This window comes from Trifolium pratense, linkage group LG5 (assembly GCF_020283565.1).
Source record: "Trifolium pratense cultivar HEN17-A07 linkage group LG5, ARS_RC_1.1, whole genome shotgun sequence".
NCBI classification, from domain to species: Eukaryota; Viridiplantae; Streptophyta; class Magnoliopsida; order Fabales; family Fabaceae; genus Trifolium; species Trifolium pratense.
Genome location: NC_060063.1, coordinates 42,179,629 through 42,207,387, shown reverse-complemented (window position 1 = coordinate 42,207,387; position 27,759 = coordinate 42,179,629). Strand labels below are relative to the sequence as shown.

Genomic DNA, 27,759 nt, shown 5'->3' with positions numbered 1-27,759 from the left:
CTAGTTCGGGATGTTGCCTGTTCGACGCTGTCACTGGCTCGAGCATCTGAGCTCGACCGAGAACAAATAATAATAATAATAATAATAATAATAATAATAATAATAATAATAAAGAATTAATTTGCCTCTTCTACTTCTTGCTCTTATGTTCCGATGTTTTTTAAGATTTGCTTTGTTCCATTTATTTTAATTTTCTTTGTTCTTGGCTGATGTTGTTTGTCGAAGAATAGTAACCTCCGTCGGATTACCAGCGACATCGAGGAGAGAGAGAAAGAAGATGCAGTGGAGAATTAAAGTTTGTTGAAGAAGTGATAAAGTGCAGAGGGTGTACCATATTATCTTGAGTAAGCAAATAATCTAATGAGTAAAAATACTTGTACACCGTGAAAGATATGAGTCACTCTTTTACGGTAGAACTCGCCTTTTTAGTAACCAAAAAAAATTATACAAATCTTTGACCATGTTGAAGGTTGAATTATGTGATGACTGCTCCTAGACATTTTTATATTATGAGTTTGTGTATATATAAATCATTGTTAAATTTTTCCCTCAAATTCGACACATTTAATTGTCAACCAAACTCAACAAATTAATCATCACATATGAAGAAGTCTCCAACTAATTTTAAATTGTTTCAATTCATTAACAACAACCCTACTAGTCAATAATAAATATGTCTTCAATATCATAAAATAAAAATATCTTCAAGATCATTATTTTAAAAACGTAGGGTATTCTTTTGACAATAAAAAAAGTATGATATTCTCTGTCAATGTTGTTTTTGCATGGTCACAGACTCACAGTATATCATGTGATCATTACAAGATATAAGCAACAAAATAAAATAATTTCCAAATATATTTTGATGGATCTTTGTCCTATTTGTCACAGTCACAGTATCCACGCACCATTCTGTGAACTGTGAAGTAGTTAGTTACATTACAAACACAAAGTTTCTTTCTGCATAAAAACATTATCATCTTCTTTATTCACATGGGTTTACCATAATATTTGACTAAATATACCAAAAAAAGCATTCAACATAATTTACTCAAAAAGGAAAGGGATCTTTCCAATATACATGTTCTGTTCCAAACATAAGATTTGTTACATACATTCTTAATTTTACAACATCAAAGATATACATATATGAACTATGACCCGACACATTGATACCAATAATAATAATAATTAAATAAAATGCATATTCAATGTAATCATGTGTCGGTATCGGATACCGACATGTGTTTGACACCAAAATGTTCGACACCAAGAAACGCCCAATTTGAATGGCGTTCGTGCTTCATTACTGCTTCCAAACTTTTTCTATTTTTATGAAACATTTTTCCCCTTCATATCATTTCTTACAACCAACCTTTCCACCACTTCTTAGAAATGAAATACCTGAAAAAACACATTCCCTAATCCTATTATACATATAGAGCTATTTTATCACAAGATGGGATAAAAGGCCAAAATTTCTAGACACACACATAAAAACCTCAAAAAAACACTAATCAAGAGGTTGCTGCATTGTCACAACCAAAGGACTTGTGACAATGTGTTTTCCATCAGACCAAATTATAGAACCACTCTTCACTAAAGAACTTCCAGGTGATAGCTTAACTTCCCTAGTTTGTACCCTAACAAGAAAATTCAATTTCTGACCAACCCTTCTGAAAGACAACTTATCTGGCTTCACAGTAACCACCATTCCCTCAGGTGGTTTAATTGTTACTTTATAAACTGAATTTGGGTCACCAACATTGGTCACAGTCCTAATAAAATGTGTAGACATTTTATGTTTACCATATTGTTGAAAAACAGCAGATAATGTTGGATAATTCAAGTTTCCAGAATGTCCAGCTTTTTTAGCACCACTACAATCAGCAATTTTCCTTGTGATCACTTTAATATTCTTGGTGGTGTAATTTGAGTTACACAAGAAATCAACATAATCATAGACTGAAATATCATAAACCAAACCAGGATCCAATGCTTTCTCTGGATGAACATGTCCAGCTCCGTAATCAAACACCGATGAAACGTTACCATTAGACTCATCCAACATTGGATCGCCCTTGTTATCGACAGTATACGCGGTGGTCATAAGTGCTGATTTGATAGCAGCTGGACTCCAATCAGGGTGAGCTGCTTTCAACAAAGCGGCTAAACCGGAAACATGAGGACAAGCCATCGATGTACCGGACAATATGTTGAATTCAGTCCTTCTATGATCAGAAGGAATGCCAGAAGGTCCAACTCGATCGGGCCAAGCAGCTAGAATGTTTAAACCAGGTGCTATAACATCTGGTTTCAAAATCTCAGGCGATTCAGGGTTAGGCCCTCGGGCAGAAAATGATGCCACCACAGGAGCAGGCCTAACCCCAAGCCTAGTTCCCTTAAACACAATAGTCGCAGTCGGTAATGACCCAACCGACAATGACTTATGTGCAGCGATGTAACTCCTGATTACATCGCCGCCTATGGCACCAACCGCCGTAGCGGGCAACACATGGCAATCGGCTACTAACCCTTCACCATCAAACACACCATTAGCCAAAATCATTCCAATTCCACCTGCTTTTTTCACTACTTCACCTTTATCACCTCTTGAATTAATACCTCTATCACAAACAACAATTTTTCCCTTTACAAACTTAGAATCCAAAGAATTTTCCAAACAAAGTGAAGATGAATAACCATCACCACCTTCACCGCTGTGTTCGCCGTTGCTACCGGCATACACAATCGGGTACATCCGACCCGGAGTTAAACCCGGTCCACCATAGATACTAACTCCAGGTATAATCTTACCATTTCCAAGCTTCACATCAGCAGGAAAATCTCTGTCAATTGTCCCTGCACCGACAGTTGCAACCCAAGGAGCTACATTGGTAACAGTAAGTCCTCCCGGACCACCGTTACCGGCGGAGGCAGAAACAAAAACTCCGGCATGAGAAGCACCAAAAGCTCCGATAGCAATGACATCGAGATGATACGGCACAACAACACCACCGACACTGAGAGAAACCACGTCTACACCGTCAGCCACGGCGGCGTCAAACGCGGCAAGAATATCGGAATCAAAACAACCGCCGTTCCAACAAACTTTATAAACTGCTAAACGAGCTTTAGGAGCCATACCGGCGGCGACGCCTTTAGCATAACCTAAAGTAGACGCCGGAGAAACATACCTACCGGCGGCGATTGAAGCAGTGTGAGTTCCATGTCCATCGGAATCTCTAGCTGAACGATACTCATTCGTCTCATTCATCTTCCCGTTAGTAGCTTCATACCCGCCGGAAAAGTACTTCGCTCCGATTATCTTCCTATTACACGACGTCGCCGGAAAATCTTTTCCGGCGATACATTGTCCTTTCCATTTCGACGGAATCGGACCAAGCTCACGGTCATTAAAACTCTGTCTCTCCGGCCAGATTCCGGTATCAATAACTCCGATAACAAGATCCGACCCGAAATCAGTTTCATGGAGTAACCCGGTTCTGTCGGCGGTTTTTAACCCGAGAAATTGAGGTGAACGAGTTGTGTGAAGAGTTCGAATTTGTTCGGGTATTATAGTGATGACGTGGCTTAATGATTGAAGATTTGTTGCTTCTTGTTGTGTGAGTTTAGCTGAGAAACCGTGGAAAACGGTGTCGTATGTGTGGATGATTGTGTTTTGGGAAGTTGTTATTGATGAGAGTGAGGATTCGTACCAGTTTTTGTGAGATGGGAAAATGGACGGTTTGGATTCGTGTTGGATTTGGATTATGAAGGTTTGTTTGGTTTGTGATGATGAAAATGAAGGTGGTGGAAGTGTGAGAGTTGTAGTGAAGAAAAAGAGAATGATGAGAGATGGAAATGGAGACATTTTTGTGAGTGGATGGATTATTGTTTTGGTTTGAAGAAAATTTAAAGAAGATAAAGTAGATTTGAGTGCATGTGTGTGAGAGTGAGAGTGAGAGTAAGAATGAGTAAGAATAATAGTGAGAGTGTTTAAGTAGGGAGATGGATCCAACACAAACACTTTTGTGTGCATTCAAGTTGCAATTAGTAGCTCTCAACCGTTTGATCAGTATCGGGTGGTTTAGATTATAATACAGTTTTAATTTTTTTAAATATAAATATTTTGATTTTAAAATTTAAATTGTTTAATCAAGATCAAATGACTGTGAATATGTGATTATTAAGCTCCTACATTTGGTCTAATGGTAAGGGGTTTGAGTAGTACGTAATAAGTCCTGGTTCGATTCCTAGCTTATTGTAAACAAAAAAAATGGCTGTGATTATTTCGACCGGATACAGTCACAGGTACTAACTGCACCCGATCCACATATGTGAAAGTATTATGTGTGAAGGAGGAAAGGTTACTTCGGTGTCTAAATAGAAGACTTATTTTAGAGAGAATCACGGTTCAATCCTCCTATAAGACTCATTTTATTTGTTATTATTTACTAAAAGATTTCTTTCAAATTTTCAAGAGCATTAATTATTTCTTTATCAACATACTCTTAATAAAAGTACACACCGCTTGGTTGAAGAATCACTTTGCAACTAGAGATATTTGGTTCGAAACTTGGAACTAGCCAAAAATAGTACACCTTTTTATTACTGTTAGTAATAAATAGTCTAATTCACCAAGAAAAGAAAATAGTCTAAAAAAATCTGAACTCATTTTCTCTAAATTAAAGGATAAAATTGTAAATCTATGTGATTTTTTCAATGAGGTCTTAATATTATTATTTTTGTTTGTTTTTTTAATTGCATTAAAAAATAAAAAAAAATAAAAGGAGTTTGGCGCAATAAATATCCATAATCGCTCATCTTTCATAGATTAAGGACTTGCCTAACATGAATATCTTGCGGGCAGATAAAAGATATATCAATCAATTTTATAAAGAGACGTGTTATATAAACACATTCCGGCCGACAAAAATACGACATCTTATTATAATATAAAAGAAAAATGTTATGCACGCAAATTGATAAGCATAATGTATTATTAAAAAATAAAAATTAGTATATTTGTTCAATTTGTGTTCAAAAAATGTGTTTAACATTTCTGTTTTATAAAAGATAAAAAAAATAAAGAGAGGTATGATTATGTGTTTATAATGATGACTGGTAAGATATGCAAGGTGTAAAGACAGATGTGGTACTGTAGCTGTAGTAGGAGAACAGTGAGGTGGAGTTCTGTTGTGAATGTGTTAGCTGGTAGTTGGTGGATTTGAAAAATAAATCATTTTCCAATTAACTCTAAATAGTGATTTTTGTAGGAATTCTACAATTCCTTTTACATTTATAATAATTTGTGTACCTTTTAATATGTATAATATATAATATTTGTTTGTTTATTGAGAAATGTGGGAGAATCTTTATTTTATATCCCAGTCTCAGTAAGCGCTATTGTAGACGTAGTATTGTTACAGTGTAAAGAAAGAGTGTGCTCGTGTTTTTTCTGCATAAACAGAAAGTAGAAAACATGTGTGGTACCGATTCTTTGTCATGTCTCGGTAAAAATTAAAATACAATCCAGCTGTTCAGATAACAATGGTACATTTTAAAAATACTACTAGTTGAGAGGTAAAAGTTAAAAGTGTCCTCAAAATATCAGTGAATATATTTGTAAAAATAGTGTTATTAGAAATATAATGTGAATGTTATTGAAATGTGTCAAATGTTATATACTTATATTTTTAAGCACATAACAATTAAGTAACAAATATAGATGACGAGCTGACTCCATAAAACAAACACGCAAAATGAACACGAGATAACACTATAGGATCAACAATTACCGTTTGTCTAAGAAAATTTTGTCGGATTAGAATCCTATCATGGATGGAAAACATCTATTCGATTCAGTTCATTTTCGAATTTCGATAGAATAACTTGTAAAATTATTGTATTTTTGTTTTAGTCTATTTATCGAGTGCGTTGACAAAAAAAGATCTATCTAACGCATAATTATACATGCTGAGACTCTTCCTAAGTGATCATTTTATCAAACTTTGCCAATGACATGGAAGAGTTTTATTAATGTGTTTGATTTGATTTTGGCTGAGATTATTGTAAAGCTGAACACAAGATTGAATAAAAGAGTTACTTGCATTCCAAGCCATCTAACTTCCATAACTAATTTGTTACATAGTTTGTTAGGATTAGTTTCATTTTGTAACCACCAATTAGTTAGTCAGAAGCTGATCATCACTTTCTATAAATAGATGATTCACATTGTAAGATAATCACTTTTGTGGTTAATGCATTTTCTCTACTAGCTTTAGGATCAAGTTGCGTCTAAGCTTTGTGCACAGTTTTGCTATATGCATATTATTTCTCCTAGTTGTTCAACAATGATGTTTGAGTGTTTCATCTTATCTTTTCACAAATATTAAGATTTCTTTTGGATAATTTGGCATTCATGTCATAAGATTCAAGTTGATTGGCTCTCCTCTTTTACAACTACGATTAAGTGTAATAATGATGGTGCAGCTTGTGGCTATCGATCCAAAATTTGTAGCTTGTGGGGATATTTTTCAAAGGTAGTCTTACTTTGTAAATTATTAAATAATAAATAAATCTTATATAATTATATATATCTATAATACATAAAAATTCATTGATTATTCAATAAATCTAAAAAATTATTTTTTTCTTCTTATATTTAAAAATCATAGGGAGTAGTTATTATTGTAGTCCTTTTTGACATAATAATGTACTACTACTACTATATAGTACCACTGGTTTGTTTGAATTTTCAACCGTGATCCTGCAGTAGCTAGCTTTTTTTATTAATGCACTAATATGAATAATATGGGACCATGAGTTACGTCAACAATCTTTTGTAAATGTGTTTATTGGAGTACTGGAGTAGTGCCTTAACTCTTCAAGACATTGAAGACCCACCCTCTATAACCTACCAGTCCTATAGTATATCAATGCTTGACTTTCGGCTGAATCCAATTATCCAAACTAGGGATGTAATTAGTGGAGGGAAAGAGATGCAAAGACATAATAGAAGAGAGAGGAGGAGGGGGAGAAATAAAAAATATAAAAATGTAAAACAAATACTGTAGAAGTTAATAATTCTTATAAATTTTAATGGCAAATATATTTATATACTCCCTCCGGTCCTTTTTATAAGAAACACTTTGTAATTTTTATTTGGTCCTTTTTATAAGAAACACTTTGACACAATTCCATTTGTACCCTTATTAAATACAACCAAATAATTCATTATAATGCTAGTGCATTAATTAGAGAAGTCTATTTCTCATGCTAGTCAAAGGTTAGTTTTGGAATATAACATAAAATATTAGAATTATTAATGAGAAAATTTACCTTTCTTGGTCTGTGTGATTTTGTCAAAATGTTTCTTATAATAAGGACCGGAGGGAGTATAATGTAAAAAAAAAAAAAATAACCCTGTCACATATGCATATGATACCATTTGGTCCTGGATTCGATTCATGGCTGGTGCGTATGGAAAAGTATCTGTTGGAGGAGATCAACCCCTTAAATAGATCTCAGTTACCTCGAGGGGGTGCAGTTACGTGCGGAGGATACATTTGATTTTAAAAAAATACATACACATACAATACAACTAAAAGATAGACTATTTTGTACCCAAAAAAAAAGATAGACTATTTTTTTTTTTGCCGACAAAGGTAAGATAAAGATCTAAGTACAAAGTTTTTTTTTAGTTGATAAGATAGACTATTTTTTTAAAATAAAGTTTACACCTCGATTCTAAACGTCCAAAGATAGGATAATATTTTAGTGGATTGGTTTTTCATACAAAAAAGTTAGCGGCGCATCTTATTGTCCGTTTACCTTTATTCAAGTGTAATTATCTTATATATATATATATATATATATATATATATATATATATATATATATATATATATATATATATATAACAAAAATATCTTGTTCCAAGATAGGACAATATTTTAGTTGGTAAATCATCTTTTATTGCTCCTATGCTTCATATTGAGTGACGAAGATGTATCCTCACCTTCTAAATTTGTGACTATTTCTCTCCTAATTTTCTCTCTCCTTTATTTTTATTTTTTTTCCTTGATCTTCTCTCTAAATTTTTAGAGAAGGATAGGAACAAAATATAGAAGAGAGATGGAGAGAATAAAAGAAAGAAGATGATCCAAGTCCGAACCATCTAATTATATAAATTATATTCTCAAAACATTATACTTCACTTTACATTTATAAATGTGAGAATTAGAAAAGCACACATTGGTAATTATGTTAATTTAGTAAAAGGATAAGTCTTTTAACAACTTTACTGCATTTCATAATCATATATAGTTTGCTATAGTATTTGGTTAGAGATGAATGATATTTTTTTTAATGAGAAAGTGCAAATTTGATGGAAATGGTTGGTGAAGTCAAAATGATGTTTTGGTCTTGACTCAATTAGTAGGGAAGGTAGACATTATAAAAAATTTACTTTGTCATATTGGGGGAATATATAACCCCTTATCTTACTTAGAAAGTGTGAATTTTCATTCTTCTAATTAAGTTCTAACTTTGTAATTTGTTTTGAGATCCGTTTAAGTTTCTTTTGAATCCTTGTTAGTTTCTTTTTTGTTTGGAGTATTAAAAAAAATTGCTCATTAAAAAAAAACTGCTCCCATAAAAAGAGAAAGAAAAAGAAAAAGATATATGTTGTGATTGACAAGAAAAAGATTGTAACAAAAAAAAGTTGTGATTGAAGCCAATCAATGCAAAATCGCAAATCTAAAAGTATGTAAGATTGTAACATAAATTTGAAATTATTTTTTGAAATGGACATAAATTTGAAATTAAGACAGCAAGTCCAATTGTGGAGCCATGAGCAAATGTGCAACTAGCTAGCTTCGCATGCATGTTTGGGTCCTGTTAATTTGGACGTGTCACCATTGACATTTTGAAGAAATAATAGAAAAAATCTAAACCTAGGTGACAATGTGCTCATCAGTTAATATCTTTTGGGAAAAAATGTTGAATGATAGACTTTTGAAGTTAATTTAGAATAAATGGGTTATACGCTCGCAAGTACATTAGTATATCGTACATCGTAATAAAAAAAATATCGAATTTATAGGACCGTACGCTCGCAATGTGCTGATGTGCACCAGACCACCGTGGCTTTTTTCCAGCAACATTTTCAAAGTGCAGATTGGGACCGTCCAACTTTAGATGGTGTGCAGTTTCCGATACTGTCAGATGATTGTAATAGCGAGTTGATAGCTCCGTTTACTAGTGAAGAAATTGAGGAGGCCATAAATGTGTGTGATGGTTCGAAATGCCCAGGTCCGGACGGATTTAACTTTGCTTTCATTAAGGAATTTTGGAGTCTAATGAAGCATCAGGTGAGAATTTTCTTTGATCAATTTCATGGCAACGACTGCTTTCCCAAGTGTCTGCTGTCCTACTTTTTGACGCTCGTTCCCAAATTCAAATCACCACATGGATTGGGAGATTTTCGTCCCATTTCTCTTCTTGGTTGCTGGTATAAACTTTTAGCAAAGGTGTTGGCTGGTAGACTTGCAAAGGTAGTTGGTAATTTGATTCCAAAGACTCAGTCTGCTTTTTTGAAGGGGAGACAGTTAGTAGAAGGGGTTGTGGTGGTAAATGAAGTTATTGATTTTGCAAAGAAAGCGGGAAAGAAGTGTCTAATTTTAAAAGTGGATTTTGAAAAAGCATACGATTCAGTGGACTAGAGTTTCTTGGATTACATGCTTGACAGATTTGGGTTTAGCGTAAAGTGGCGGTCTTGGATGAAAGCTTGTGTGTGTGGGGGAAATTTATCGATTTTGGTAAATGGTAGTCCTACACAACAACTACCCATAAAGAGAGGCCTTAAACAAGGCGATCCCCTTGCTCCGCTTCTTTTTCTTTTAGTAGCAGAAGGTCTCGGTGGTCTAATGCGACGAGCGGTGGAAATTAATAGATTTCAACCCTTCTTGGTGGGTGGTGGGTGTGTGTAACACCCAAACCCATTATTTATATATTTCTACCTTTAGTAAAATTTTTCTCAAAATACGCAACGGAAAGTAATGTTTGATATTATAAAAGTTGTGGTTCGAGTATTACATTCTTCAATCAAAATAATACTAATGTAGTTAATTAGTAAAAATACTTGTTTATACAAATCTTAAATCAAATAATGTATTTATTAACTATACAAAACAACCTAGATAAGGAGACTCTATATACAAATAAAACCCTTTTTTCCCGTGTCACAATCAGAGCAGAGCTTCACCGACGACTCGACATCGAATACCACAAAACCTGTGAATCTGGACCCCCAACGGTCCAGCACATAACACATGAAAGAGAGTTAGACAACATACTCAAATATATAAGTGTAAGTAAATGGTACTTAAACACTTCTTCATAAAACATGCATAATCATACATTATACACATACATCATCATCTATCATTCAATCATAAGTTCTAGATCATTATAATCAACATCACTTCAACGAATAGAAATAAGCACACTTAGCAAAATATGCGTCACTTAACAATTATCACATAAATGCAAACATATGTGTCACATATCAAATATCAAATAATGTACACATATCCTAATGCAATCTAATGCCTCAACTTCATGCTATGTCATCCTAGACATTTCTAATGCATGTGGTACCATCTTCTTTATTAGAGTATCTCACATCTAATATCCTTCTTTATCGGATAAATATAATCCGATATCCTTCTTTATTAGAATATCCAATATCACATATATTCATGAATGCATGTATGTATTTCATGAATTCACTCACAATTAATAGCATTAAGCTCTTCATTTATAATGTGGAACACTATCCGACATTTCGTCTTTATTAAGATAACATTATACCTTAATATACGTCTTTATCGAATAACATAATTCGATATACTTCTTTATTAGAATAACATACTCTAATATCCTTCTTTATTAAGTTGATCAACACCTTAATATACTTCTTTGACATTTAAACAAACATCATCAACACAATCAATAACAATTATATTCCACACATAAAATCAACAATTCGTCAACACATCATCACAATACAATTAATCATGGTTATAAACACCTAATTGTATGTTAGAATACTCTAATCACATGTTACAAACCTTTAATTGCACTTAGAAACATCAGCAAAATAAGTTCTAGTCTGTCATGGTGGCTGAGCAATAGAAAGCCAGAGAAATTTGAAGTATTTTTCGCCTGGGGCGAAATATTTTCGCCTGGGGCAGAAAAATTGCTGAAGCAACTGGTTTGCTCTCTTTTCTGCCGTTTCAGGCGAAATTCTGGCGCCTGGGGCGAAACTGCTTGCGTTTTCTACACCAAATCACCCAAAAATCCCATTTTTCATGTTATAAATCCCAAAAGAGTTTGTATTCAAGCATAACAAACATGGATAAACACAAAAGGACAGTCCATTTCTCAGATCTACATCATAAACATCGAAAAAGTAAAGATTGAATACTTTTTCATCAAAACTCTCAAGAACACAAAGTTTATGAGTTTAATCTTTCATAAACTCGTTTTTTAACCATTAAATCCGTTCATTAATCATGTTAAAAGCATGTTAAACATATTAAGAACCTTAGGAACGATTTCCATCAAGAAGATCCGATCTAAGCTAAAACGAAAATGGGGTGGAGGAAGTTCGGGTGAGGAGAAATCGACATTCTCCCCTTCCTCGAGTCACCCACGAATATGAAATCTACTCTCTTACATTGGATCGACGAACTCACGAAGATTGCTCCTCGAATCCCTCCTCCAAGCTCTTGCTCTAGCTCTCCTCTTGCTCTCCCTTCTCTCTACTTCTCCCAAGAACAAGAAAAATGAAACTTTCTCTCTCTAATGGGCTATAAGTAGCGCCCCCACTCATGAGACAAGGCCCATTGGGCCTCAAGCCCACTAACTTGGCCCAACTCGCGTTAACTCTCACTAACTCGCGCGTTAACTAAAACTCTCGATAAATAACTTAAAGTTACTATCTTACTTAAAAACCACATCACCAAATAATTAAACACTTAAATAGTGAATAGTAAATTTGGGTCGTTACAGTGTGCACCGGTATCGTTATTACAGTATGCCGATGACACTCTGTGTATCGGGGAGGCTACGATTGGAAATTTATGGGTATTGAAATCTATGTTAAGGGGTTTTGAAATGGCATTCGGGCTCAAAATCAATTTTTGGAAAAGTTGTGTTATAGGGGTTAATATAACAGACGAGTTTCTTGGTATGGCTTCAGATTCTCTAAATTGTCGAATTGGAAGGACACCGTTTAAATATCTTGGCCTACCCGTCGGTGCAAACCCCCGAAAGATGTCAACTTGGGAGCCTATGTTGGATTTGATTAGGAGAAAGCTTGGTTCTTGGAGGAATAAATATGTCAGTTTAGGGGGAAGAATAGTGTTGATAAATGCTGTCTTGAATGCAATACCAATTTTTTTCCTATCTTATATGAAGATGCCAGTGAAGGTGTGGTGACAACTAGTGACGATGCAACGGAATTTTCTGTGGGGAGGGTCATCAAATCGAGCTAAAATTTGTTGGGTGAAGTGGGATGATATTTGTAGACCAAAGAATGAAGCGGGACTGGGAATTCAGGACCTATGGTTAGTCAATATAAGCCTTCTTGCAAAATGGAGGTGGAAATTACTGACACATGAACCCGATGTGTGGAAAGATGTCGTGATAGCAAGATATGGTAGAGATGTTATTGGTAAGCGTATGTTGGGGTAAGTGGATGTACCAAGATTAGCTTCATCTTGGTGGAGAGATTTATGCCATTTGGATGGGGAAACTAATTGGTTTAGCTCGGCCTTGGGAAAGAAAGTTGGCAGAGGTGATTCAACGACTTTTTGGAACGAAGTGTGGATCGGTGATCAATCTTTACGACAACGATTCCCACGTTTGTTTGGTATTTCTATGCAGCAGCAGTCGATGATTCAAGATGTTGGTAGGATGATTGAAGATAGATGGCAGTGGGATCTGGTGTGGCGAAGAGATCGATTTCAATGGGAACAAGACCTTTATAATGAGTTTGTCGAGATTATTGCCCCGTTTGTCCCTGTGGATAATATCGATAGGTGGTTGTGGCTTGGTGATGGGATTCAAGGGTTTACGGTCAAATCAGCTTATCTTCGGTTGGAAAATATGGTGAATAATTGTCGAACTCTGGAACCATTAGAGGATTTTGTGTTTAAAAGATTATGGAAGTGTGCAGTGCCGTCCAAGGTACGTGCTTTTGCTTGGCAACTGTTACTAAACCGAGTCCAGACTAAGGAGAATCTATTTAAGCGCAAGTTGCTGCAGATGGATCAACAACTATGTGTGTTGTGTGGCAGGAAGACAGAAACTGCAATTCATCTCTTTCTGCATTGTGAGTGTGTGGCTAATATCTGGTATAAAATCACTGGTTGGCTGAGTTTTAATTTAATTATTCCACCAAGTCTTGCTATTTCTTTTGCTATGTGGGCTACTTGTGTTACGAATAAGAAAGAAAAGTCAGGGATGTGCTTGATCTGGAACGCATTTATGTGGACCGTTTGGAAGCGACGTAATGACTCCGTGTTCAACAATGTAGCAGTTACGGTGGAGGAGGTGGTAGAGCAAATTAAGGTTGTATCATGGCAATGGTTCATTGGGAGGATGGCGAAGGGTCCGTGTATGCTGTATGAATGGAAATGGAGTCCGATTAATTGCATGAGAAGATGAATTGTGTGCTTTTTGTATCTGTGTTATGGATGGTTTACTGCTTTTTATGTGAGCAGTAACTGGCTTTTGGTTTAGCCCTATTTCTAGCTTTTGGTTTCTTTCCTCTGTGCTTATCTCTTGTACTCTTTTAGTCCTCATAATATGCCTTATGTTATGCAGTGGCTGTTAATAAAAGTTTTGTTGCTCAAAATTTTTTTTTATAGGAACTCATGTTATAAAAAATATAAGTTCTTAAAGTTTATTAGGACGGAACGGAGTTTGATTGATTTTGAAGAATATTGGTTTGTTTTGATGAAAAGTTATGAAATTGATAGTTTTGAGGATTATAATAATAATAACCAAGACACCTTAGAGTAACGGTTCGCGTCAAGGTATCGATTATGCTACTTCCCTTCCTTATCCTATAAAGACTTCAATTGTATCTAAGAACGGGGTAGTGATTTGTTACTACGTACTTTCTTGAGTCAATTAACTAATCGAACGTTCCACATAGTGTATTCATATCTTATCCCAATCATTCGGCTAGAGGAATACTTTTTTTTTGAAGAAACTAAAATGGAATATATTAACACAAACAGCCTCCCCAGCACAAGGCGTACCGAGGTAGACTACATAAGTTTACAATAGAGTTAAAGAGATACAACCACAATTAAATCAAAGCAAAGCCCAAACACAACAATGGACTAGACAACCAGCTATGGTAGTTTAAAGCTAACGTGATACTCGTCATCCTCAACCACCTAAAAGAGAAAAGCTTGATCTTATCCAATAAAAGAAGAGGTGTGTCTGTTGAGCCTTTGAACAAACGATGATTTCTCTCTGTCCATATCACCCAAGCACAAACGAGCCAAAGAAGCTGCATAAAGGATCGCCGCGCTCGAGATACACCTGCAGAAACTGTAAACTGTGCAAAATGATCACGCAAAGTAGTAGAAACCACCGGAGAAACGTCAACCCAATCGCGAACTAAGTCCCAAAGAGATCCAGCGAAGCTACATGAAAGAAATAAATGGTGGGCCGACTCAGCCACTCCACAACCAAAAACACAAGTATCAGCTGTAGAAGACAAAACACCACGATTGACCAGATTGGCTCTCGTGGGCAGTCTATCCCGCAATAAACGCCAAACAAAAATAGACACCTTCAACGGAACCTGAGGGTGCCATATAAGGGTCTCCGCAGTATGCAAAGTAACTGAATCCTGAGAAGTCAAAATCTGATAAGCTCCCCTGACAGTATAACCTGTGTCTGGATCTGGGCGCCACTGCCACCTATCCAAAGTCTGATCCTGCAAAGAAATGTCAAGAAGTAAAGACTGACACTCCCCCAGCAACTCCTCCTCCCACGCCCTCAACTGCCTCCGCCACCTCCACGCCTCTCCACCTATCCCCCAACCTAAAGCAAACATCTCTGCAACCGAAAGAGTTTTGGTCTCTGCCAACTCAAAAAGACGCCCAAACCGCTCCCTCAACGAGATCCCATCCAACCAGGGTTCGGTCCAAAACAAAGTGTCAGAACCGTCCCCCACCCTCCTCAAAACATGATCCCCGAACCAACTGCCTCCTGACTCACTCACACCCTCCCTAATACGCGCTAACTCCCTCCACCACACCGAACCTCTCTGACCACCCTCCCGAAGTCTACCGCCCTCAACCCCATACCGCGCTACCAAAACTCTATACCACAAACCCTCTCTGTCCACCAACAACCTCCAACACCACTTACCCAACAATGCTAGGTTAAACTCCCTCAACTGTCTAACCCCCAAACCTCCAAACTCCTTACGCGAACAAATGGATTTCCAATTAACCCAACAGATTTTCCTAGAATCCTCACACCCCCCCCAAAAAAATTTAATGAAAAGAGATTCAATAGAGGAAATGATACCTGAGGGAGCTTTGAAGAAAGAAAGAGCGTAGACAGGTAAAGATGTCAAGACAGACTTTAACAGAACCAGACGACCACCAAACGACAAGAAGCGACTTTTCCACCCAGACAATCTATTCTTTATGCGAGACAACACCGGTTCCCAAAACACCAAACGCCGCGGATCACCCCCAATCTGAAGACCCAGGTAAAGAAAAGGAATTTTTCCCACTTTGCAACACAGGGCAGACGCAGCTTCGTCTAACCAGGACTCAGGAATATTAACGCCAACCAACATGCTCTTATTAAAATTCACCTTCAAGCCTGACATAGACTCAAAAAGCACTAACACAGCCCGAAGAGCCCGAACATTCGCCCAGCTTTTAACCCCCATCAATAAAGTATCATCGGCAAACTGAAGATGCGATACCATAATCGACTCTTGTCCACCAATTCTGTACCCTGTAAACAAATTACGCGCTACCATAGCTTCCATAAGCACATGAAGACCCTCAGCCGCCAGAAGAAAAAGGAAAGGTGAAAGCGGATCACCCTGCCGAAGCCCTCGCCTAAGAGGAAATTCATCAGTCGGACTACCATTAACTAACACAGAAGCTGTAGCCGTGCAAACACACTCTCTAATCCACTTCCTCCACAAAGTTGGGAACGACATTCTCCCCATAACGTCATCAAGATACCCCCAGTCCACCGAATCATACGCTTTCTCAAAATCTACCTTAAACAACATAAGATCCTTTTTAGACTTACGCGCCTCATCCACTATCTCATTTGCAATTAGAATACCATCAAGGATTTGTCTGTTCTTCACGAAAGCAGTCTGGGCCTCGGAAATTACACTGCCCATCACTTGACGCAACCTATTAGCTAGAACCTTCGCCAGAATTTTATAAAGGCTTCCCACAAGCGAAATAGGCCGAAAGTCATTCAACCGTTGGGGACTATCCGTTTTGGGGATCAGAGCAATGAAAGTGGAATTGATACCTTTAGTCAACCTACCATTCCGATGAAAATCAAGAATGAAACGCATAACATCGCCCCGCAAATCGGCCCAGAAATCTTTTATAAAACCGAAATTAATACCGTCGGGGCCCGGACTTTTATAACTATCACAATCCCACACAGCTTGTTTCACCTCACCCTCCGTGAAAGGTTTGATTAAACCACCAATCTCCCCCTGGCTCAACCGTTTAAACTGAAGGTCGTCAACCCCAGGTCTCTCCACAAAAGGTGCCTTAAAGTGAGACTCAAAATGAGTAAACACCGCCTGCCTAATCGGACACACGCCTTCTAGCATTACACCATCGACCTGAATAACGGACAAAGCATTCCTTCGGCGGCGGTTTGCCAAAACCGAATGAAAGTACTTAGAATTAGCATCCCCTTCCTTGAGCCACAACGACCGAGATTGTTGCCAACTGATGCTGGCATGCAGCTTAGAAAGCGAAAGAATATCATACGAAACTCCATGAAGCTCAGCTAATTCCGCCTCAGAAAGTTCATCATCCTCCCCCTTCTCATCAAGAGCTGAAAGCCTGACCTTCAGAGTATCAATGCGACTAGGAAGATTTTGAGCATGAGACGTATGCCACTCTCTCAGGGCCTCCTTTATCATCTTGAATTTTTCCTTAAGCACATATCCACCCCAACCATCAACCTGAAACGAGTTCCACTTTTCTCTAACAAACGTATTGTAACCGGGAATATCCTTCCAACACTTAAGCATCCTCGAAGGACGAGGTCCCCAATCTTCCTCGTTTGCAGACAAGACCAGAGGGCAATGGTCTGACAAACCCCTCAGCTTGGCTACTTGCTTGCAATTAGGCCACGTCAAGCACCACTCCTCCGAGAGAAGAAATCTGTCAAGACGGCTCATCGAGGAACCATCCCCTTTGAACCACGTAAACTTACGTCCAATTAAGGGAAGATCTATCAAAGAGTTATCTTCAATAAATCGATTAAACGGGATATGATCCGAAAATCGATGCCCGTTCCTAACCGACCTTCTTTCATCAAGGTGTTTGACAGCATTAAAATCCCCACACACGCACACCTTTTTACCCACCAGCAAATCGAGACGCACCGAGAGAGAATCCCACAAAACTTGCTTAGCCCCATCATCACAAGGCGCGTAGACATTTGCCACATGAAATTCGTCCCCCGTCCTAGAAAACCGACCGTGACACCACAGAACATGCTCTCGACTCTCAGTCGACCAAACCTCCACCTCAGAAGAATCCCACAGCGTTAAAAGCCCTCCTGACGCCCCAACCGATGGACGATAAGAGAACCCGAGAGATGAACTACCCCAGAGAGTCTTACAAAGCAAATCATCACAATTTTGCAATTTCGTCTCCTGGATACAAAGAATAAAGGGTTTCAAATCCCCCACCATCTTACGCACATCCTTCCTTTTTTCAGGGCCTCCCAACCCTCTAATATTCCAAGAGATAATCTTCATCAGAACACAACCCCCCACCCCCACAAACAAAGACCACAACACTAGCACCCGTTAACCTTCCGGGTCCCCCCCGCACCAGACATCTGCCCTGAAAACTGTTTCTTACCTTTGCTCACCCTAGAAAGAATATTGAACATATTCACATTATCTCCCTTAAACTTGACCCCAATGGCTTTCCCGATCCCCCACACGTCATCTACCGCCATTTGGTCATTGCCTTGAACCGCCACCCAATTCTCCCAATCGTTATTGACAGAACCCGGCGAGGATGAATCTCCTGAAGAAGCTTGACGACTCATAGAGCAAGATCGATTAATCTCATCCCCGCCCCTACGCCGGCGAACGCTCTTTTTTAAGACCTTTAGCACCTCACAACGATCTTTTCTTGGCATCCTAGCAACTTTTTTAATGCTATGAAGTGGATGACGAAGCGGCCCTCCTGCTTTCCTTCTCCTCGGGTCCTGTCCTCCCTTTTTAATAAAATTCGGCCCTTGATGAAACACCTTTCTGCTCCTCTTGCTTGCTGAAAAGATTACTCCCGCATCCCCATGATTCTGATCCTGCAGCCATTCCAAGCTCCAAGGCCCAGACAAAACGGAACGTCTCGCTTCTGGAGGGCAAGAACTGGTACGCTTGCTAAAAAACGGCCGTTTAGGAGGACGCATAGGAGCATCCTTCATGGGGGTAGACGCCTCTTCCTGACCTTCCTGGATTTTGGACAGATCTTGGGAGCCCTTCCTCGAAACTGATGGGGTCCCGGCTCTCGATAAAACTGGTCTAGCATCAGACTCTTCAAAACTCTCCTTATCCCGCATACCTTGAACTTCAACGGGCTCCTCCTCCTCCGGTCCTTCCTTAAATTTGTCAACTAACATATCAACACTTCGGTAGACCTCCGGATCCACATAAACTTCACCACCATCAGCTTGGGATTCCGCTGACTCGCTCTCCTCTTCAAAGAGACAAGAATCATCTCCCATAGTGTAACCCCCTTCCTCCGCAATCTTGATCTCCACTTGAGTTCCATCCACAAGAACGGTCACACTACTTTTGATTAAATCAAGTTCGGGTGTAGCAATTAAAACTCGCGCAAAATCTAATCTATTCTTACCAACAGAACAACAATCCGTTCGAAGGAACCGTCCACTTTCAAAAACACATAACCGAAAGAATTGCTCATTCCAAGCGTGAAGAGGAACACCGTACAAACGGACCCAAGCACCTCTCCGATAAGAAGATGACTCCTTTTCCCAGCGCGTCCAATTTGCGAAAACAAGTTGGAAGAAATCCTTAGCATTGTTGATCGCAGCCATAGCATCGACTTTCTCAGTGCTGCGAACAAAAACCTTATCGGCTCCCATTGGAATGAGAACCAAATCATTGAAACCCGCATCCAATATTCTGTTCTGCACCACAGAAATCGACTCACCGTTAAAGACTGTAGCCACAACCCCATTGTTAGCCCATTCCACATCTTCGGGCTTCGAATGATAGCTTCGCATGAAGACTCTACATTCCTTAACCAATTCATTTTGTTGAGCAACCTTATGCGGAGTCGGCGCTTTCCCCTTAAAAGATTCTGCCTTTTTAACTAAATCCTCTTGACTAGCCCCTAGCTTGATAATCACCTCCCCCACCTGCACTCCTTCCAATGGGTCACTTTGTTCCTTCTCCACAGTAGGAGCAATGACATCATCAGAATTATTAAGATTCCTCGGCGACTTATTACTTTCAGCACAGCCTGTGGGCGTTACATGCTTCACTGGTTGTTGCTTCACCTCATTCAGCAATTGCGCATCCACCCCTTTTATCATTCCATCCTTTTGCCTCTTCGGAAACTTTCCTGCCCTGGAATCATTGCGTTCGAACATGGCTACACTAGCATTAACTCGAAAATAGCCAAACCAGACATTGTTTAGGGCATTCGTCAATTTTGTCACATTTTTTACATTTGAAAATTTAACGAAACCATACGGTTTACCGTATCTATTTCTTTTTTTTGCAACGAACACATCCTCCAGCACACCACACACTTCAAAACCCTTTCTCAGATAAAAATTTGACATTTGTGCTGGAAAATTTGTGAAGTAGAAAGATACGTACCGTTTAAGGGCGGATCCCAAAGCACCGCCATCACCCGTCTTAGTATCGGAACGCACACCGCCGCCATTTACGAACGAACTCTCCGGACACACAACGCCACCGTTGTTAACCAACACCTTGCCAATGTCAAGAGCATAGTCATTCTTCTCCTGCTTCTTCTGGAAACCCTCTCTTTCCTGCAAAACACAGTTCCTGCAAAAACCAATTTTTGCATTGTCACAGGCTGCTCGTTTCATACCATTCCCAAAACCCAAACGATCTCTTCCTTCAATCCTGTGATCGCGAAACTGGCCGGATCTTGACCGTCCATCAGCCTCCACACTCAACCGCCGGCGATCATCTTCCTCCCTTACCTCCAAATCCAATCGCCGATCAAGCACACAACGCCGATCGTGAACGGACGATGAACGTGAACGGGAAAACAGAGACGTGGAACGCGCGCGATTCCTAAATCCCAATTGATGAATCGAACCTTGCCCTCTGTTGCAACGCGACCTGCTCCTACCTGATCGTGAGTAAGTACGAACGTGATGATGATGAACGTGGCATCGATCGCAAGAAGGATAGCGTCCAGGTTTAGAGGACATTCTGTTGAAGGATTCGTTGCTCTGTTTCTGTCTGTCAAGTCTTCCTGCATCCTGTCTTGGCTCTCTCCGACGTCGCCGTCTCACCTCGGTCCATCCTTCGCTATCACTGATATCACCCCCCCGTTTCTGCCTTTCTTCCGGTGAAGGCGATGACCGAAACGGCCGCCCTAAGCTTGCCCTAGGTGCAGCCGTCCGCTCTCTCTCTCTACCCCTCTCTCTCTCTCTCATCGAAGTTTTATTTTCTTTTTTACTTATGGTAGTAAACTTTTTTTTCGGCTAGAGGAATACTAAACCTTATTAAGCCTAAATTCTTAAATCCTTTAATTTCGTCCAAAGCCCCAAAATTACCTAGGCTATTCTCATGTTTTTGGTAATTTTGTCTAATCCTATTTGTGTGACAGTGGCCTTCACATTTCGATACTTCGATCACTATCTACATACATATGAATATAGGCTATGTTTGGCAAGACAAAAGAGCTATATTATAGTTTATTTTACTGACTTATAACTTATTTTTCTATCCAGACGCTATTTCAAGAAGCTCGTGAGCTTATAGCTTATCATTTTTTCTTTCACTTTTACCCTTATTATTTTAATTAAAACCCACTTTTACCCTTAAACTCCAAACCATCTTTCCGTAAAAAAAATTAAATAAAAAGAATACAAACCATTTTTTTTTACGCAAAATACAAACCCATTTTAATTTTTAAACCAACACAACGTCTCACATGTATATATTCTTGTTTATGCTTAGTCTAATTTTATACAATTAGACTCACTCGGTATTATTATTTTTTATTTGACTAAATATTCACTCGTATTATATGATCTACCTTTTATATTATAATAAATAGAAGAGTTTGATGCATAATCAATTTTTTTTGTCCTCTAGTGGCTAGAAAATCCGCTTAAAGGTGAATAAGTGGAGTGTCACGAGTTCGAACACGAACTCCTACACATATAGTGCGATGTCCCTACCAACTGAACTAAGCTCACGAGTACAGATGCATAGTCATTTTTAACAATGTTTTAGTTTACACTATCACATATCATGATGGACACACTTTTATCTAACTTTTTAACAGGATTGTATTGGATATATTACATCAAAGTAAAAATAAATTTTAAATTAAATTAAATTTCAGCATATACAAATTAATTTAATAATAAAATATAAGAGAGATATATTACATTGATAAATTTAAATTACCATGTTAATTAAGAATGTCATTTTATGTCGTTTAACTTTTATCAGCTAGTTGAACCGCTAATTTTACCCAACACTTCAATTAACTTATCAGCCATCAGATAATTGAGTTTTTCTATTTTTTGTGCAAAGATGATGCCACATAAATTGTGTGGATGTGTGAATATTTAATGTTCTCATTTTTCACAGTAACCGAGTGTTCTCACTTCCCCTATTGGCCTGTATACTTATAAGATCAAATCAATTAAATCATAAAATAAGGTAAGGGGCAGAATTCACATAACTTCAATCATATGAACTCCCTGCCACCCTAAGATAAATGTGACTACTCACTCATAATCATGCTTATCATACACAAATTGATTGAATAATAAAAATAATAGCAAGAACAAATAAAAAACCTTTAAGAACAACTATGAGAAACTACAAACTATTTTATTGAGAAAATGGAGTTTTTGTTACAAGCGAGGCACACCCTTTGATCCGAATTCGTGCCCTTATATAATACAAAAGAGGTTACAAAGTCAATTAAGTGCAGTGGCTGATCATTTCACAAAAGAAAAACTGTCAAAATAGTAACAGTCACTAGTAGAAAAATGACTTTTGGTTTAGAGATACCACTACTGGTATTCACATACCAGTAGTGAAATACATTTGACTAAAGGATTCTACTACTGATATTTTAATACCGGTAGTGAAAAGTTCAGAGACAAAGGATTTCACTACTGGCTTTCTTAAATCCGTAGTGAAAAGTAGACACGGTGGCAATGTTGTAATTACATTAAAATTTGTTTTAATTGGATTTCACTACCGATTTGGATTTCACCCGTAGTGGAATCCCTATTAGTGTTCATTAATTAATTAATTTGTTCATATCGTTCCCAATTTCTTCATTCTTCATATCGTTCCCAATTTCTTCCCTCGAGAACACACACAGCGCCGTTCGTCCCTAATTTCTTCATTCTTCATCGTTCCCAAATTTCTTCCCAATTTCTTCCCAAATCGCCATCGTCCCTAAAGCGCCATCGTCCCAATTTCTTCAATCATTCTCCAAACCCTAGACGGCGACCCCTTTATCATTCTCCAAATTTGCTTCAATCTGCGGTGACAAGCTTCAATCTGCGGTAACAATCCCTTTTTCTCTCTATTCTTCATTTTTTTATAACCTAAATTCAATTCATATTTTAAATTTTTATCTTCAATTTGGTTTATTAGGTTACCAGTGGAGTTGGGTTGCTTCTGCTCGATTTGTTTGGATAGAAAGAGTTGGGTTGGTGTTTAGTTCCTCAAGGTGCTTTTTTTCACACTTTTTGTCTTTTATTTTCATTCAAATTCAATTCTTTATGCCTCTTCCATTATTGCGTTTGTGTCAACTGCTGTAGGTTATTTATAGGATAAATATATCAACTTGTTTGCAATTTGAACTTTTTGAATTCAATTGTATTCATAATTAACCAACCCCGTTTGGTTTTTGTTCAATTTTGCACTGTAGAAATAGAAGGGTAAGAAGTTTAACATTACCTCAGCATTCCATTACTGAATATAGAGAAACTCATTCTGAATTTGTGTTATCAATAGTAGATTGCGAAAAATAGAGGTATCCCAAAAATCCATATCAGATAGGGTTGCATGAAGATAACAGATGCTGCATAGCAATGAAAATGAGTGTAATGATCTGAAGCAAAGACACTCCTCGGATTAGGTGTGTCCCGGTGTCGGACACGCGTTGGTGTCGGACACCGACACACACCGACACTTATAATTATATTAAATTGTGTCATTTTCTCAGATTATTATTGGTGTCGACGTGTCAGTTTTCGTGTCTGTGTCTGTGCTTCATACTAATGAATAAGGGAATGGCTGCATAATATAGATAATGTATTGAAAGGTTTATGTAGTATGGTAAATATAAGAGTAACACTCACTCTTCAGTTTTTACTTTAGGTCATGTTTGTTACACATGCAAATTCTTTAGTTTTGTTATTTAAAAATAATCATAAAATTCTATTTTTCCGCTAGTGCCTCTAGGACAATGTTGCAGTTTTCATACCAGATTTTGAAAATTTTATAACATTGCAAAACCCTTATAAACCTTAACAGTTTCTCTCCAAATTAGATCCTTGATATCTTGTTCAGTGAAAGATGGTTTCTCAAAATCAAAATTGAAAGGTATAGAGCAAACAGGTTCCTCATTAATATCATGGAGAGGTGCCAAGTATTGGTGGCGTAGAGCCTCATCAACTATATAGCAGCGGTCGTTGCTGCTGTGCCTATGTGTTTGTTTTTTTTTCTTTCCTTTTTGTGTGGGTCTGTGATGTTCTGTTTCTTCTGCTTCTTCTGCTGTAAGATGGATTAAATCTCATTATAGCTTATTTACTAGGGACAGCTTTAGATGGTCATGTATGATTATAAGGATGATTTTTTTTGCATTCTTTAATTTAGTTTTCTATCCAAGCAGTTACACAGTCAGCTGCAATGTTTGATTTGCAATGGATTCAAAATTTTCGCACTATACAAGCCATTCCCTCAAGGAATGGATCCTCAAAGGATAGCACAACCATTAATTTCTGCCCTAAACTGAAGAGAATTTTATTAAAAATTTAAATTAATGTGGATGCTTTTCTTAGATCATGTATGAATTGAGGGTTGATGCTTTTCTTAGATCATGTATGAATTGAGGGTTTCAATGCTTGTGCTGTGCAGGGGTGGAGCTGTTTTCTGTGTTAGGCGGTGGTTGCTGCTCCTGCGTGTTGCCTGCTGCTGTGCAGGGGCTGGTGTTGCTGTTTTTTGGTGTTGTCATCTTTGTTTGAAGTTAGAAGGTTCAATCACGGTCTCATCTACAGGTACCGATTCTATTTCAAAACATATATAGAAGCTATAAACTTAGATGCAATGCAAATTACTATGTAAAAATTCTGCTATATGCAAATTCTGTTATAGGCTATGAATTTTTATTAAAATAGGGCGAGAGAATGTTTCGTCATGATGGAAGATGTGATGGTGTGGGCACGCAAGGTTTAAATGTCAAGAGCATGCATATTGATATAATTCTTCAAGCTCATTTGTATATATTGAATAACACTGATGAAGTTCAACCTTACTTGTCTGCTCACAAAAGCATCATAAAGAAAATGCACGATAAGATGAATGAAAAATGGGTGTTAAAAGAGCATAATAAGAAATTCTCAGAGTGGTTCATAAACTTACCAAATAAAATAATGAGACTCATAAATTTCATCAAATTAGAAAGTGAATATTAAAAATAAAATGTTAAAGTGGGTGTATTGCTTATAAACATTCAACTAAGTTTTCAATCTAAAGTGTATGTGATACATGGATTATCATAGTATAAGTTACAATGAGTAGATGAAATGATTGAGTGTGTTGATTAAAATGATTTATGTACATGATTTGATTATAGGCTGTGATCAATAACTTGGAAGATGCACATGAAATGATTGATACTGCAATCTCAACAGCATTGAAAGAGAGCAAGCCTGTTTATATAAGCATAAGCTGTAACTTAGCAGGTGTTCCTCACCCGACTTTCAGTCGTGAACCTGTTCCATTTTCCTTAACTCCAAAGTAAGATTAATTTTACTCATTATTTATAATTTGTACCGAACGAGTTTATAATTCTGTAACAAACGGATCATATTTCGGTCTTTATTTGGATTTTTCAGATGGAGTAATCAAATCGGGTTGGAAGCCGCAGTGGAAGCAGCAGCTGAGTTTCTAAACAAAGCAGTAAAACCAGTCCTTGTAGCTGGTCCAAAAATAAGAGTAGCAAAAGCAGGTGATGCTTTTATGGAATTAGCTGATAAAAGTGCTTTTATGTGTTTTGATGAAGGATTTTCTTAGCGCGCTCGCGAAGCGTATTAAGAAGAATAATACTGCTTATGAAAATTATTATAGGATATTTGTTCCTGAAGGTTTGCCTGTGAAATCTCAGCCTAGAGAGCCTTTGAGGGTTAATGTTCTTTGTAAACATATTCAAAATATGTTGTCTGGTGACACTGCTGTTATCGCCGAGACAGGGGATTCTTGGTTTAACTGCCAAAAGCTGAAATTGCCAAAAGGATGCGGGTAAGTAGTAGTCGATAGAATATAATGTGCGTCGCGGTCTTTGATATTGCATTGAAATGTTTTTGATCAGTATGCAACCTTTATTGCGGTCACAAAGGCATCAAAAACCTTGATTTTGCAGTCTAAATCGCTGTCGCAAACCTTGTTTTAAAACCCTATTGACCATTTTATGAAAAACTTATTTTTGGTATTGGTCATCTAATTTTAAATCACAGGTGTGTCGCGATCGCGTGCCTTTTGATAAAACATGGCTATGTAACTATGTTATTAACTTTGTAGCATTTTTTTTTTTGCTATACAGTATATTTATTGTTTGTTGGCTGTCTTTATCTTTCTCACACAAGTGTACAAGCAGGTTATCTATCGATAGTAAATTTGAGTGAAGTTTTAGCTGGGTATGACCAGTAAACATTGGGTCTTGCTGTTGTGAAATTCTTGTGCACATATTTGAATGTTATAACCTGTTTCATGGTTAATCTTGATGTTTTTGAATATTACATTCTGAAATGTATTTAACAAGTTGATTTGTAGTGACTTTGAAACTTAAGCTGACAGAATTTTATCCTGGTTTATGGGACTATAATTCTGAAGTCTGCATTGGTTTCTATCTTGCAGGGCATTGAAACATGTTCAGTTTAATCGAGCTGTTCATATACTAAATTCAGTTACGAATTTCATTGGAAAGAGGAATGCAGTCTAGAAAATTGGGAATAGGATATTCAATGTATTGTAGTAGGAAGGGAATGGGGTGTGGCTTATTTGGTGGCCAGCCTTATGGCTGGTTCTTTACAAGGTTACATTAGAGTTATAATGCCTAGTTTTACAACTAAGGTTATATGTTATACGGATAGTTTTTTCAACTGCGATGATTGAAAAAATTGCTTAAATTATTCAAAAGTCATGTATCATGGATATATTACTTCTTTAATTTGTTCTTTGTGTTTTTTGGATTTACCCCTAGTAAGTAGTAAATGAAGAGTATTCATTGTCATAAAACAACTGCAGTTGTTGTGGTTATTGGTTGCTACTGCAACTGATTTTTAACATATAGCTTTAGCACTAGCAGCAATGGCTCATTCTTTGGGGTCTGTGATGAAATTTGGTCATGTTACAAAACTACACACCACTACTAATATGCAGGCACAGGATGCTACAAAAAAACGAAAAAAAAAATAAAAAATAAAACTAACATACCACTACTGATATTTATAACAATCAGTAGTGAAAACTACACATACCACTACGGGTAAGAGTAATGACCCGTAGTGGAATCCTCAATTCTAAAAAAAAAAAAAGGAAACCATACATACCACTACGGGTATGCGTAAATACCCGTAGTGGAATCCCCAATTCTTTAAAAAAAAAAAACTGGAAACCATACATACCACTACGGATATGTGTAAATACCCGTAGTGGAATCTCATACATACCACTACGGGTATTTGTAAATACCCGTAGTGGAATCCCCAATTCTTAAAAAAAAAAAAAAACTGAAAACCATACATACCACTACTGATATTGTAAATACCCGTAGTGGAATCTCATACATACCACTACGGGTATTTGTAAAAACCGACGTGAAATCCCCATAATATTAAATAATAATTACAGAAGAAACTACACATACCACGACGGGTATAAAAATACCCGACGTGGAAAGTTGTACTTACAACGTCGACTGCATTTACTAC

General features: G+C 37.5%; 3 protein-coding genes and 1 pseudogene across 6 annotated transcripts; 2 read left to right on the top strand and 2 right to left on the bottom strand.

The window, feature by feature from the left end:
- Positions 1-1,046: 1,046 nt before the first annotated feature.
- Positions 1,047-4,023, bottom strand: LOC123884378 (subtilisin-like protease SBT1.5). Its single transcript, XM_045933464.1, has one exon. The coding sequence runs from the start codon at positions 3,872-3,874 to the stop codon at positions 1,514-1,516; it is 2,361 nt and encodes a 786-aa protein (XP_045789420.1). The 5' UTR covers positions 3,875-4,023; the 3' UTR covers positions 1,047-1,513.
- Positions 4,024-9,041: 5,018 nt separating this feature from the next.
- On the top strand, positions 9,042-13,740 carry LOC123886703 (annotated as a pseudogene).
- A 2,984-nt stretch (positions 13,741-16,724) lies between these two features.
- On the bottom strand, positions 16,725-18,019 carry LOC123886701. The gene is made up of 2 exons (XM_045935993.1): positions 16,835-18,019; positions 16,725-16,730 (listed from the first exon to the last, which is right to left on the bottom strand). The coding sequence occupies exons 1-2, from the start codon at positions 18,017-18,019 to the stop codon at positions 16,725-16,727; spliced, it is 1,191 nt and encodes a 396-aa protein (XP_045791949.1).
- A 4,835-nt stretch (positions 18,020-22,854) lies between these two features.
- On the top strand, positions 22,855-27,028 carry LOC123882921 (pyruvate decarboxylase 2-like). Of its 4 annotated transcripts, XR_006800028.1 has the most exons (7): positions 22,855-23,106; positions 23,198-23,273; positions 24,686-24,825; positions 25,404-25,567; positions 25,666-25,778; positions 25,898-26,068; positions 26,684-27,028. XR_006800028.1 is itself a non-coding variant. In XM_045931574.1 (2 exons), the coding sequence occupies exons 1-2, from the start codon at positions 25,827-25,829 to the stop codon at positions 26,766-26,768; spliced, it is 327 nt and encodes a 108-aa protein (XP_045787530.1). In that variant the 5' UTR covers positions 25,790-25,826; the 3' UTR covers positions 26,769-27,028. The 4 variants fall into 4 exon arrangements, 1 of the variants encoding a protein (XP_045787530.1); XR_006800027.1 differs by having other exon boundaries at positions 25,666-26,068; XR_006800029.1 differs by lacking the exons at positions 25,404-25,567; positions 25,666-25,778; positions 25,898-26,068 and having other exon boundaries at positions 22,947-23,106.
- Positions 27,029-27,759: the final 731 nt, after the last annotated feature.